The sequence below is a fragment of the Doryrhamphus excisus genome, chromosome 8 (assembly GCF_030265055.1).
Source record: "Doryrhamphus excisus isolate RoL2022-K1 chromosome 8, RoL_Dexc_1.0, whole genome shotgun sequence".
NCBI lineage: Eukaryota > Metazoa > Chordata > Actinopteri > Syngnathiformes > Syngnathidae > Doryrhamphus > Doryrhamphus excisus.
In genome coordinates this window covers 694131-707571 of record NC_080473.1, presented here as the reverse complement: position 1 = coordinate 707571, position 13441 = coordinate 694131, and the positions used below count along the sequence as shown (strand labels likewise).

The window sequence follows — 13441 nt, the reverse complement described above, 5'->3', positions numbered from 1 at the left end:
TTCATAGAATACAGTTGTCATGAGAACATCTTTATATTATAAAAGAAAAAAGTTCAAATTGTACATAGTTGTCCCTAATGTTGACAATAGAATGATTGAAAAGCACCCCATTTGACTATAAATTGCGTCCGCTTTTGACGAAACGATGTACTTCGTTATCATGTTAAAGAAACCAATGTTTACAAGCTGCTCTGCCGATTGACAGAGCCGGCGCGCAAATGATGGCGTCATCAAGGGGCGTCGTCAAGCGTGTAAGGTCGCGTCTTGGTGGCTAAGGTAAACAAGCTAGCTCTCGCTGTGCCTGACTAACGTCTGGTTATTTCTTCCAAATGTCTCCCGTTATTTAAGTGTCTCCATGGGTGCGATATGAAACATGCTTAAAGTGTCACATTTTACTACCACCTAGTGGTTCAAATGTGAATTACACCAGAATTGTAATGAGTTTTCAGTGAGGGTAGAGAAAGCGTTTGAGCTAACAGCAGCTGTGATGCAAATTTCATTATTGTCATGAAATATACAATAGCCATTTGGTACATGTAGTTATGGTTTTGACACACAATGAGCACCCAAAGTGGTTCAAAATGCAAATTCTAAATCCGGATACTGTATCACGTTCTTGTGCAGCTGTCTTTTTGGCGGCAATCAATAACTTTATGTTGTATTATTTATAACATGGGATGGGAAGCCATTCACAGATGGGGAATACATGAACGAATCCTTCATAAGAATCCCTTCTATTGTGCCATTTAAAAAACGAATAGGAAATTAAAGCATGCCTCTCTGCAAGTACTGGACCAATAGAATGTTTATTGTTATCAATAACCAAACACTATTGATATGCAGATACGGGAACTCTCATGGGCTTTTTTGTCTTAAAGTTGGCTACATTTTGTTGTCATTTTACACAAATATGGGAACCACTCAGTAAGACGTATAGGCCAGTATTTCACATTTACTGTTTGTTGAATGTTGTGCTTGTAACAGGTAGCATTTATAAAAGATTAATATTTCTAAAAGTTTATAAGCAGTGTCATGTTTTGCAGCTCCTGACTGTTTCTGATTGAGTTAGACCAGCCCAGCCGCCATTGTCCATCACAGCTGAACCAGCTTCCACATGGGGTACCAGTGTGGAATATCGGCTGGGGAGGGAACATTGTTTTCCGATGCTACGTCCAAAAATGGAAAATTGCTGCTTGATGGAAACATGTCAACGGAAGGTGTCACTTCCTCTGCATGAAGCTGTGTATCATGTCGATGGGGAGCGGGAAGACGATGGTGGAGTTCTTCTCTGCTGCGATGCTGTTGAGTGTCTGCAGGTATCGCAGCTGCAGGGCGGACGGCGACTCGGCGATGACCAGCGAGGCTTCCTTCAGAGCCCTGGAGGCCTTCATCTCACCCTCGGCGGAGATGATCTGACACATGAAAGACACGTTGGTGTTTCTGTTTTGTCATGTGGAATTCATGTTTTAAAAAAAACAAAAACAAAAAGCAAGTTCCGGTCCCCCAACCTTGGCTCTCGCCTCCCTGCTGGCCTCCGCCTCGGCCGCCATGGCTCTCTGCAGCTGCTGAGGTAACTTCACATCTTTAATCTCCACACGCTCCACCTTGATGCCCCACACGTTGGTGGCCTCGTCCAGGGATTCCTGCACATACAGTAACAATACTAGCTATTGACGAGAAAAACATTTCATGTTCATATGTTCCTTTTCGGGCGGAATGGCGTCAAGTGGTTAGCGCACAGACCTCACAGCTAGGAGACCAGGGTTCAATTCCACCCTTGGCCATCGCTGTGTGGAGTTTGCATGTTCTCCCCGTGCATGCGTGGGTTTTCTCCGGGTACTCCGGTTTCCTCCCACATTCCAAAAACATGCTAGGTTAATTGGCCACTCCTAATTGTCCATAGGTATGAATGTGAGTGTGAATGGTTGTTTGTCTATATGTGCCCTGTGATTGGCTGGCCACCAGTCCAGGGTGTACCCCGCCTCTCGCCCAAAGACAGCTGGGATAGGCTCCAGCACCCCCGCGACCCTCGTGAGGAAAAAGCGGTAGAAAATGAATGAATGAATGTTCCTTTTGGTGTTCCTTTTACACCAAAAGTAATGGGACACACACCTTATCAAAGGTTCAACTTTTGAGCCATCGTTGTATGGCTAAATGGAGACGAGCCTTAATGTTCTTTTTGTTCAGCAGTGGTTTTGGTCTTGGTACTCTGCCATGCAGGCCCGCCAACCACTCCTAGGAAGGTTCAGCACCGTTCCATGTTTTGGCCATTTGCAGATAATGGCTCTCACTGTGGTTGGCTGGAGTCCCAAAGCTCTAGAAATTGCATTGCAACCCTTTCCACAATTCATTCATTCATTTTCTACCGCTTATCCCCACAAGGGTTGCGGGGGTGCTGGAGTCTATCCCAGCTGTCTTCAGGCGAGAGGCGGGGTACACCCTGGACTGGTGGCCAGCCAATCACAGGGCACATATAAGACAAACAACCATTCACACTCACATTCATACCTATGGACAATTTGGAGTGGCCAATTAACCTAGCATGTTTTTGGAATGTGGGAGGAAACCGGAGTACCCGGAGAAAACCCACGCATGCACGGGGAGAACATGCAAACTCCACACAGAGATGGCCGAGGGTGGAATTGAACCTTTTCCACAATGATAGATCTCATTTCATCTCAGTTGTTATCTTTTGACGGGTCAACATTTAAGTGTAACAAATAAGAAATCAGGAAATTCACACCACTGTATATTATACAAATATACGTATATATTTTTGATTTATTTGTTTTTTTCTCATCATTATTTAGAAATAATTTGTTAATTTTTCCTACAAAAACTACATAGTGTACATGCATTTGACGGGACATTGATATTACTTCCAAATATTCCTTATCTGCTTTTTCGTCTTTTCGTTTATGACCTGCATGCTGAGTGAGATGCCTTCTCGGTCGGAGAGCAGCTCCGACAGGTTCTTGGTGCCCAGGACGTTCCTCAGCGTGGTTTGGGCCAGCAGACGAGTGGAGGAGTGAGCGTTGGACACGTTGGCCACGGACGAGATGGGACACTGGATGCGGAAGTAGACCACACCGTCCACGCACACCGTCACCGAGTCCTTGGTCAGGATCTGCCGGGATAACAAGACGGCATCTTTCACGGTTATTACCTTCGGACCCTATGAAATACGTTTTCGTTTTTTTCCCAAATTCCTTACATGAGTCGTGAAAGCAATGTAGTAAAAAATGTACCAATCGAGCCCGAGTGGCACACACAAAACCACACGAGCATGCTAAACTAAGCTAACCCCAGCTAGCTTCCATTCACACTCTGCCAGAGGCAAATCAGCCAAGTTTGGCCTTCATTCGTTGTTATTTCAACCCGTTTAGGCGGGAGGAGAATATTTAGCGTTTGTATCCGCCATCCGCCGGGGAAATACGTTCCTTCCCACAACAATTTCTGTGAGATTCTGCGTTAATCAGTGAATTCCGTTTCTATTGATTCTATTGTCTATTGTCCACAATTACGTGAACACGGAAATCATACGGCCCTATTATCTTGGCCAAAATCAATATTCATTCATTTTCTACCGTTTCATTTTCTACGAGGGTCGCAGGGGTGCTGGAGCCTATCCCAGCTGTCTTCGGGCGAGAGGCGGGGTACACCCTGGACTGGTGGCCAGCCAATCACAGGGCACATATAGACAAACAACCATTCACACTCACATTCATACCTATGGACAATTTGGAGTGGCTAATTAACCTAGCATGTTTTTGGAATGTGGGAGGAAACCGGAGTACCCGGAGAAAACCCACGCATGCACGGGGAGAACATGCAAACTCCACACAGAGATGGCCGAGGGTGGGATTGAACTTGTTTTGAACATTCCAAAAACATGCTAGGTTAATTAGCCACTCCAAATTGTCCATAGGTATGAATGTGAGTGTGAATGGTTGTTTGTCTATATGTGCCCTGTGATTGGCTGGCCACCAGTCCAGGGTGTACGCCGCCTCTTGCCTGAAGACAGCTGGGATAGACTCCAGCACCCTCCGCGACCCTTGTGAGGATAAGCAGTAGAAAATGAATGAATGAGTGAATGAATTGTGGAAAGGGTTGCAATGCAATTTCTAAAGCTTTGGGACTCCAGCCAACCACAGTGAGAGCCATTAATGGCCAAAACATGGAACGGTGCTCTCGTCCTCTCGTCCGAAGACAGCTGGGATAGGCTCCAGCACCCCTGCGACCCTCGTATAAGGATAAGCGGTAGAAAAATGAATGAGTGAATTTCTTAGCCAATCGGTGCGGTTCTTGCTTGGCCAAAGTAGAAGCTATTCAATGAAGTCTTACCATGGATTTTCCAAATGAAACTGGAAGAAAACACAAGAGGAAGGTGAAGTGACCTCAACTTTGACCTCAGTTAGAGTACGTTGTTGTGTGGGATGCATTCAAAACCATCTGGGTTCTTGATTGGAATAGAGAAATTGAAAAAAAAGGCTCCAAGGACTGGAATATCAGTGGGAGGATCACGGAATTGGACCAGATCCTATGTGGTTTTGGTGCTGAGCCTGGACCTCAAATCACTGTATCACCAATATGACATGTTTACCTCCTGCGGGGGGATATCAAAGGATACAGTCCTCAGGTCGACCTTAACAAAGTTATCCGTGCACGGAAGAACGAAGAAAAGACCTGCAAGGACACAAAAGAACATCAGCGTGATTCCAGCTTGGGGGAAAGTTCCGTAACTCCGGCGACGAGGCCTCCGAGGGCCGTTGCGAGTCATACCCGGTCCTTTGGGTTTCCTGTCTGTGATGCGGCCCAGCCTGAAGATGACGGCTCGTTCGTACTCCTGCACGATCTTCACGTCGGAGGGAAAGTCAGTGTGGTGCACAAGCATCTTTGAAACCACTCATCCATCGTCCTACCTTGACGCACATAAATAGCGTAACAGGGAAGGTTGCCGCGATGAAGAGGAGCGATATGACCACCAAAATCCAGCCGAAGCATCCCAATCGGCCTGAGGTTTTGTCTGCAGAGGAACAAGAGGAACCTGAGGGGCTTCTCGTCAAACAAGAAGGCTGATGTTTACCCAGCTTGGCGTGACATCATGCAAACATGGAGCGTTCTCCACAAACATCATCTTTACCTTCAACGACCTCCATGGAGGTGATCTGCAGTTTACCCTGAGTCACCATCTCCGCTGTGCTGGACGTTGTGGAGATCATGAGACGGCAAATGATGAGTGACAGGACGACCAAGGCTTGTGTTTACCGTGGAGGGGCGTGGCCTCGAGGCGGCGAGGGAGCCTTCCCCGTGGGTGCCAACAGGGTGAGGACGGATACCGAGGGCGAGCTCCCACACCGTGACACCTGCGGAGCACGGGTCATGAATAAAGGATGCAACGTCGGCCGAGCCGTGCAACCCGACACCTGGAGACGGCGCCCGTCGGCCTGCGTAACCTGAGAGTTCAGGTGAGGATTATGTAACCCGCTCATGTTGTCATGTCATTCTTGCTACGGCGCCAAGTGGAGGAGACACGTGAGCTTCCTGTCACAGTTGAATATGAGGGTGGAGCTTATAATGCTAGCCACTCCTATATTTGCTTTGACAGAGCCCCGCCCACTTGATATCCTTTTGTCTCGGAGCATGTTGTACAATGCAGTGAGGTTTGCATGTTTTTATTTTATTATTTATTGTGTATTTTATTTCATTCATTCATTCATTCATTCATTTTCTACCGCTTTTCCTCACGAGGGTCGCGGGAGGTGCTGGAGCCTATCCCAGCTGTCATTCTTTTGAAAATCAAAAATTCTTTTCAAAACACATCAAATGTGCAGTTACTACTTTATTTGCTCTTATTAGATTTTAACTATAGATTTAACTATATTTTGGGAATTTTTACAAAATGTATTACTACATTTTTTGAATGATTACATTTTCACCATTTAATAATCATAAATTATGTATTTTAACATGAATACTTACCTAGTTTATTTGCTGTTTTAGTTTTTAATGACATAATTTCAATTTTTGTTTAGATTCACATCTTGACAAGTTTTATTTTCATGATTTATTTGAAAAAAAAGATTCTAATCATAATTACTGTTATTATATTTTAATTACATATTTCATTGTTTCACTATGAAATTTTACATTCTCATTACTTCATACTCACATAGGACTTGAATAAATCCTCAAAGATGTAAAATGTATATTACTACTTTGCTGTTATGTTATTATATTTTATCTACATAATTACATTTTGTTAAATGATTATCATTTTTTACAATTATTACATTTTCATTGTTTAATATATTTGTTTTTTAATCCTCAAACATGCACGACATGAAATTACTTGTGTATCTGCTATTATCTTACTATATCTTAACTACATACTCATACTACTACGTTTTTTTTTATCATTTAAGATATTTTTTTTAATGACATTTTCATTATTTTGATTGAATAATCCTTGATCAAAGTCAAAGGACTTCATAATGAAATAACATAATGAAACAATCCGATAGAATAATTTGTTTATTGACATTTTAGCTTCTGATTGCATTACTTTATCATTTATATTACTTTATCATTTATAACAGACACGTTTCAAAGGGACTTTTTAAAATATGCTGATTAAAAAGTAATAACAGAGATTTAAAAAAAAAAAACATAGACCTGAATCAATTTCAATGAGGCCAGCACTGTTATTAAAGGGCCACTTTTTGGCGGAATTTTGCCCATCATTCCCAATCCTTATGTGAAACATGAAGGCATATTTATTTCTCTTTTCTGTGCATTAGAACAGGAGAAAATGAGCTAGTATGCGCTAGCTAACAATGCTGTCATTGGGATACACTTATTTTAGACACCTATCTATTAAATCCGTATCCACATATATCCCATTAGGTGCCGGCTGCGTCCATTAAAATCTTTCTAGTGAGTTCATAGGCCAGGAAGAGGGCGCCGTTGGCCGGGAAGGTGCGTATCATGGTGGGCGTGAGGCCTGAGTAGAGAGCACTGAACCCTGAGGGATAGAAATAAGACATAAGGACACGTTGACAGCTACCCACCATCCAATGAGGGCGTGAAATCCTACCCTCCTTGTGTACGATGCCCATAAAGGTCTTCAGGAAGCCCTCCTGCCTCCCGGCTAAAGAGTAGACCTGGATCCTGGACTTGACGCAGTCGATTGGATAGATCAGGAGCCAAAGACAAGCTCCCCCAAAGCCGCCGCTGAACATGAGCGGAAGAATGCCTACAAAGATGATAAGGGAGTGGAAGCAGATACCAAAAAGAAGCAGATGCTGTCCAATACATACCGATGCCGTCCTTGTCCGTGCCCATGTAATGTGCAAACGTGGACCGGCTGACTTCATAGCCGCCAAAGAAGCAGAAGTAACCCGGGAACTCCCTAACAATGGTGGACGTCAGGCCCTGGTAGAAACCCAGTGGACCGTTTTTCTCCATCACTTTCTTCACCACCGTCCACACTCTGAAGAAGAGTCACAATAACGGAACCCTTGGAGCTCATTTGTTTAAATCTCTCACTTCCACTGCGCTAACCTTCGTTGTCCTTGGGAGATCTTGCCGGATGCTTCCATCTCGTACATGGCCTGCAGGCGACATTTGACCAGCTCGGCGGGACAAAGCACCATGGAGGAGAAGATGGATGCCAGCGACCCAGAGAATGCTTTCTGAATATCACTGATCAGTTGGAGGAAGAAATGACAAGGATTTCACTGGAATCAAACGGCTTTCGGACAGTAACTTGTAAATAACTGAAGATTAAACCAAATTCCCTGCCATCCACAAGACCAACCTACCGACTTACTAATCAACCACCCAACCTCTTTTGGTAGAACCAGATAACCTACCTATGCACCAACTCCACACCTACTGACTGACCAATGAACCCAACTGTCTGACTAACCGACCTACCAATTCTGGAACCTAGCAAACATAGCCAGCCAGCCTGCTTATCTACCTTCCTACCATCCAAACTACGCCCCTACCTGTCTGCCAAACGGCTAATCCACCATCTTATTGTCAGAGTAACTGATGGCCCAACCAACCAGTCTACCCATCTAATTGCCTACCAACACACAGTACCTGTCATGTATACATATACACTGGCTAATCTACCAACCATTCTACCTTCCTTAACTCACTTAACTAACCAACAAACCTCATTACTTACCAAAATAAGCTACCTACCTAGCAGCCAGCTGACTGACCAACCAGTCTACCCTACTTACCAACAAAGCTAACTCCCAACATAGTCACTGACATACCAACCTAGCTGTCCTGCATTTTACTCTGCAACCACTCTATGTACTCTATGTACTGTCTACCAACCTGACCAACCAACTTTTAGTAGGAGTTAACCAATCAGGAGTTAACTAATCACTTACCCACCTTGCTACCAACCTATTTGCCAGATTGACCAGCAAGCCAAAGCGACCGACCAACCTACCTCTTTTGCTCCCAGTTAAGCAGTCTATCAAACCAACCAACCATCTTATCTACATTTCTGATGATCTACCTACGAAGCAATCTACTTCCAAGTTGATTGACCAAGTACCTACCTTGGTGCCTACCAAACAGCCAACATAGCAACTGATGGACCAACCAACCAGTCTACCTACATCGCTGCCCACCACCGTTGTAACTGACCCACTAACCAACCCACAAATCCTGATACTGTATGCACCAAACAACTGACCACAATAACCGACTTATTGAAGCAGCCAACCTTCCAATCTGTTCACCTAACAATCCACCCACCTTGCTGCCAACCAATCAACCGGAGATGTGCTTATGTAGCAGATGATCGACCAATGAACCAAACTCACTGACTAAACTACTGTAACTAGTTAAACCATCAACCTTAATGCCCACCAATCTTACTCTGCCCCACCAACCCATGGACCAATCCTGCTATCTACCAACAGTCTACCCACCTACTTACCAGGTTGATCAACCTATATTGTTTCCAACTTACTTGACTAACTTACACCGTGATCTGCTTACCTACCAACCAACCAATAAACTGACCCATTCCATTCTCTTCCGCTTATCCGGATTCTCAGTAGGGAAGCCCAGACTTCCCGGTCCCTAGTCCCTGGCCACCTCCTCCACCTCCACCGGGAGGACACCAAGGCGTTCCCAGGCCAGCTGTGAGACATAATCCCTCCAGCGTGTCCTAGGTTTTCCCTTGGCTTTCTCCCAGCTAGGCATTCCCGGAACACATCACCAGGTAGGCGTCCGGGTGGCATCCGGACTCGATGCTCAAGCCACCTTAACTTGCTCCTCTCAATGTGAAGGGGAAACGACTCTATCTGAACCCCTCCTGGATGACTGCGCTCTTCACACTATGGAGGGAACTCATTTCTGCCGCTTGTATCCGTGATCTCGTTCTTTTGGTCACAATCCAAAGCGCATGACCGTAGGTGAAGGTGGGATCATGGATCGACCGGTAATTGAGAGCTTTGCCTTCCGGCTCAGCACTCTTTTCACGATGGTCTGGTACAGCAACAACAATACTGTAGACCAGGGGTCTCAAAAACGCGGCCCGCGGGCCAAATGTGGCCCGCAGGACACTAGTTTGAGGCCCCCGCCTTGATATGAAAGTTTAATGTTAGTGCGGCCCGCGCAAGTTTGATATGGATGCTTTATGGTATCATGTACCCAGAAAAAATGATTACATTTGATTAATGTTCATGTTAAAGGTTAAATAACTGTTAATAGTTATCCTCCCTATCCGTGTGGAAGTGGTAAGTTTTTGGCTTTTTTAAGTTTAAAGGAAATAACTTGGAGGCTACCGTTTAGGTCGCTAGCTCTCTAGTTTGCGAGTTAGCATGTGTCTCAAGACCCTGCAGTTGCGCAATATGTTGTAAATAAAAATATAAATGTGACTATAGTCAGTTTTAATCTGAAAAAAATAATTTGTCTACCCACCAACTATATGTGGTTTTTATTATTTGCCGTTTTATTATTATTATTATTATTATATTTATTTATTACTGATTGATTGATTTTCTTTATTCTTGATTTGTTTATTTTTCATCTTATTTTGTGTAGAAAAATTAAGATATTTGAGAACAGTGGAATGTTTTATCAGCGCTTTTATTGTAGAAAATCGGAACCAAAGCATTGAAAACGTTTGTATATTTTTTTGTTTTTAATAAATGTGTTTTTTTTTTGGAAAACCTGATGTGGCCCAGTCTCACCCAGACCCTAGTGGCCAGTCTCACCTCCAGTGGCCCCCAAGTAAATTGAGTTTGAGACCCCTGCTGTAGACGCTGCAGCGACGCGTCTGTCGCCCTCACGCTCCCACCTTCCCTTACTCAACAAGACCCCGATATCCTTGAAACTCCTCCACCTGGGGCAGGATCTCATTCCCAACCCAGAGGGAACACGCCACCTTTTTCCGACTGACCCACCAACCCAAAGATTTACCCTCAACATCGTGCAGCAACCATCCAGCGTATGTACCCACCTACATATGTTTCACTAAAGCTGGCCATGGGGAATGTACACAAAATGAAATGTAACACATTTAACACATCGCAAGACACATGTGACTCCAAAGAACGATTGTTTCAAGCATAACCGGTTTCAGTGTTGTTATATCAACAACACTGCAGCCTTTAGCTAGTCATTGGAGCCACAAACACACAAAGGAATCTAAAATGTCACACCTGAGTTCATGGTCAGCCTCCGCGCTGACCAAAGACCGGACCACGTCCTGGCAGAACCCGTAGCTCAGAAAGAGTACAGAGTTCTCGCTGATGTTGGCTATCAGTGCCGGGGTGGTGCCCTTGTAGAGGCCCCGGACCCCCACTTGTCTGAAGGTGGACATGAAGCAGTGGATGAAGCCACGGTACATGTTGGGGAAGGTCTGCATCTTCACCTTGGTGGTGTCCAGAGGCTGGCCGCTTAGAACACAAGCTGTACCACCTAGGAGCAAACGGGATACATTAGAGCAGGGGTCTCAAACTCAATTTACCTGGGGGCCACTGGAGCTAGGGTCTGGGCGAGGCTGGGCCGCATCAGGTTTTCCAAAAAAAAGACAAAAAAAACGCATTTATTAAAAACAGAAAAATGAATAAACTTTGCTTTGGTTCCGATTTTCTACAAGAAAAGCTCTGATAAAACATTCCACTGTTCTCAAATATCTTACTTTTTATTTTTCTACACAAAATGAGATCAAGAATAAAGAAAATCAATCAGTAATAAATAAATATGATAATAAAATGGCAAATAATAAAAACTTAAGAAACCACATATAGTTGGTGGGTAGACAAATGATTTTTTTCAGATTAAAATGAACAAAGCATTATTAGAGCCCTGTAGACATGACAAAACACGACTATAGTCACATTTATACTCTTTTTATTTACAACATATTGCGCAACTGCAGGGTCTTGAGACACATGCTAACTCGCAAACTAGAGAGCTAGCGACCTAAACGGTAGCCTTCAAGTTATTTCCTTTAAACTTAAATAGCCAAAAACTTACCACTTCCACACGGATAGGGAGGATTAACTATTATAACTATTAACAGTTATTTAACATGAACATGAATCAAACGTAATAATTTTTTCTGGGTACATGATACCATACAGCATCCATATCAAACTTGCGCGGGCCGCACTAACATTAAACTTTCATATCAAGGCGGGGGCCTCAAACTAGTGTCCTGCGGGCCACATTTGGCCCGCGGGCCGCGTGTTTGAGACCCCTGCATTAGAGCTTTTGCAGTCATTGCATTACATAATGATTATTATTTCATTATCTCAAAGAGGCCTCAGCATAATGAGTAATAACAGTTGTTATTAGTTCTATTCAATGGCAGCCCATCAGCCCATGGAACAACCCATCAGTACTGTCAATCTAGAATTATTTATTCAAAATTTTTTTTTGCGTTTGTTTCAGTGCTAAATAATTTCAAAAAAACTTGCCTGCTGCTCCAGCTGTGAAGTCGATGATGGCCTGGATAATGGGATGTGGAGCCATGATGGATCAACATGTGCTGGAAACCTGCAAAAGGAGCCGTCACGATTCCAGAGACCGCCTGGAATGTCTATCTAACTATCCATCTATTTAATCTCTAGCTCATCTCCACAAGTATCCGATGTCAACACAGTCACTCAGAAAAGCTAAAGAAACGACAACTGTGCAGGAAAGTTGTTACACAGTCCAAGGAAAGTTGTTCTATTTCTTAAAAAAAAAGAATCCGGTCTTGCCAGATGAGTCAACCCTAGAGCTCCTAGGGAATTTCTTCTTAAAGAGAAACCAAAAAGGTACCACCAGACGACAAGTCAAAGCTGACGTTAAAGTTTAAACACGTATAATTAAAAATGATAGTGAAGATAGATAATAAAAAGCTCAATAATAATTACTTGGAAATGCAAGTGAACACTTTAAACTAGGTAAATATCTGAACGCGGAAGAAACGCCAGAGAGGGCGTGTCTATTACGTACTACCCAATAACCACTAGATGCCAGTATAGTCTTTAGTTGGACTTATTTAATTGCCAACCGGTCTACTGATGGATCCACATACGTACGATATGCTGTATTTTATATATCAGCATTTTAAACGAATGATAGGAAAATTCAACTTAATTTATCTGAATGTTACTGCTTCTTTTGAGGCAAATACAATCATAAAAAGAATCTAAAACGAATTGCATATGTAACATCTGTTTTGATACACACGGAAATTAATATTAAAAGCAAAATCACATGATGTACTAAATAATTTTACATATTAAAATAACACTACATATACTAACCAAATTTTGCACTTTTACAGCTTTTCGCGTGTACGTGGAAGCTAAAATTCCCGAGCTTCCGATGGAACTCGAACGCCTCCTGAACTGCTGGGAACCCCTATTCACTGCAACTTTCAAGATGGAGACTCTAAGCACGAGCGTCAGATGCGTCAAATCATTTTCACCGTACAGTAGAGTCTCGATCTGCTGACATGTTTGTGCCAGAACAAGTGTAAAAGTTCTTATCTTGTGTTTTTGGATCATCACATCTTCGAATAGGCATAAGCTAACGAGCTAGCTGACAAGAGAACATCAACAACCAATTAAATTTGTTTGTGGGAGTAGGCCTCAAACTTTTTCCGGTTGTAGTCGCACAATTGTGACGTAATTTGTGGGGTACTCTTCAATTGTATGGTAGTAAAGCCAGTTCTTATTGCTTCCAACGTCATTGCATTTTAACCTTGTACTCAATTGTAGCTTAATGTGTACAATAACTACAAGTATTAGTGGATATTACTGGACTCTCAAAGAGGTTCACCAGCATCAAGATCCAACCAGGTATTTATTTAACACTTTGCTTATTATTGTGGTGGTAGTTTGAATTGTTGTGGACCTGCACAGTCTGTATCACACTGAAAAATGTGTCCAATATTTTGACCCTG

At 43.3% G+C, this 13441-nt stretch overlaps 3 protein-coding genes across 4 annotated transcripts in view; 1 reads left to right on the top strand and 2 right to left on the bottom strand.

Annotated features, from left to right (window-relative positions):
* Positions 1-604: 604 nt before the first annotated feature.
* Positions 605-5643, bottom strand: stoml3a (stomatin (EPB72)-like 3a). The gene is made up of 7 exons (XM_058079418.1): positions 5144-5643; positions 4923-5026; positions 4783-4855; positions 4604-4686; positions 2924-3127; positions 1509-1643; positions 605-1412 (listed from the first exon to the last, which is right to left on the bottom strand). The coding sequence occupies exons 1-7, from the start codon at positions 5220-5222 to the stop codon at positions 1221-1223; spliced, it is 870 nt and encodes a 289-aa protein (XP_057935401.1). The 5' UTR covers positions 5223-5643; the 3' UTR covers positions 605-1220.
* The window catches only part of foxo1a (forkhead box O1 a), a 46722-nt gene continuing 37396 nt past the window's right edge, over positions 4116-13441 (top strand). Inside the window, exons 1-2 of one of the 2 annotated variants that reach the window (XM_058079409.1) lie at positions 4116-5468; positions 12821-13337. The gene's annotated coding sequence lies outside the window, so the exon portion shown is untranslated. Of the gene's footprint in view, positions 5469-12818; positions 13338-13441 lie in introns of those variants that run through there. The other variant, XM_058079410.1, reaches the window with a different exon arrangement.
* slc25a15a (solute carrier family 25 member 15a) lies at positions 6507-13141 on the bottom strand. The gene is made up of 6 exons (XM_058079417.1): positions 11964-13141; positions 10701-10959; positions 7564-7704; positions 7320-7492; positions 7097-7255; positions 6507-7024 (listed from the first exon to the last, which is right to left on the bottom strand). Exons 1-6 carry the CDS (start codon positions 12016-12018, stop codon positions 6903-6905), a joined length of 909 nt encoding a protein of 302 aa, XP_057935400.1. The 5' UTR covers positions 12019-13141; the 3' UTR covers positions 6507-6902.

Excerpts from the sequence above, each read along its gene's own strand:
- stoml3a (XM_058079418.1), bottom strand. The coding sequence starts at position 5,222 with ATGATCTCCACAACGTCCAGCACAGCGGAGATGGTGACTCAGGGTAAA. Across the intron at positions 5,027-5,143 it reads CTCCATGGAGGTCGTTGAAG|ACAAAACCTCAGGCCGATTG; the intron begins GTAAAGATGATG and ends GTTCCTCTGCAG. Across the intron at positions 1,644-2,923 it reads GCATCTCACTCAGCATGCAG|GAATCCCTGGACGAGGCCAC; the intron begins GTCATAAACGAA and ends CTGTATGTGCAG.
- slc25a15a (XM_058079417.1), bottom strand. The coding sequence starts at position 12,018 with ATGGCTCCACATCCCATTATCCAGGCCATCATCGACTTCACAGCTGGA. Across the intron at positions 7,493-7,563 it reads ATCTCCCAAGGACAACGAAG|AGTGTGGACGGTGGTGAAGA; the intron begins GTTAGCGCAGTG and ends ACTCTTCTTCAG. Across the intron at positions 7,025-7,096 it reads GGGCATCGTACACAAGGAGG|GGTTCAGTGCTCTCTACTCA; the intron begins GTAGGATTTCAC and ends TCTATCCCTCAG.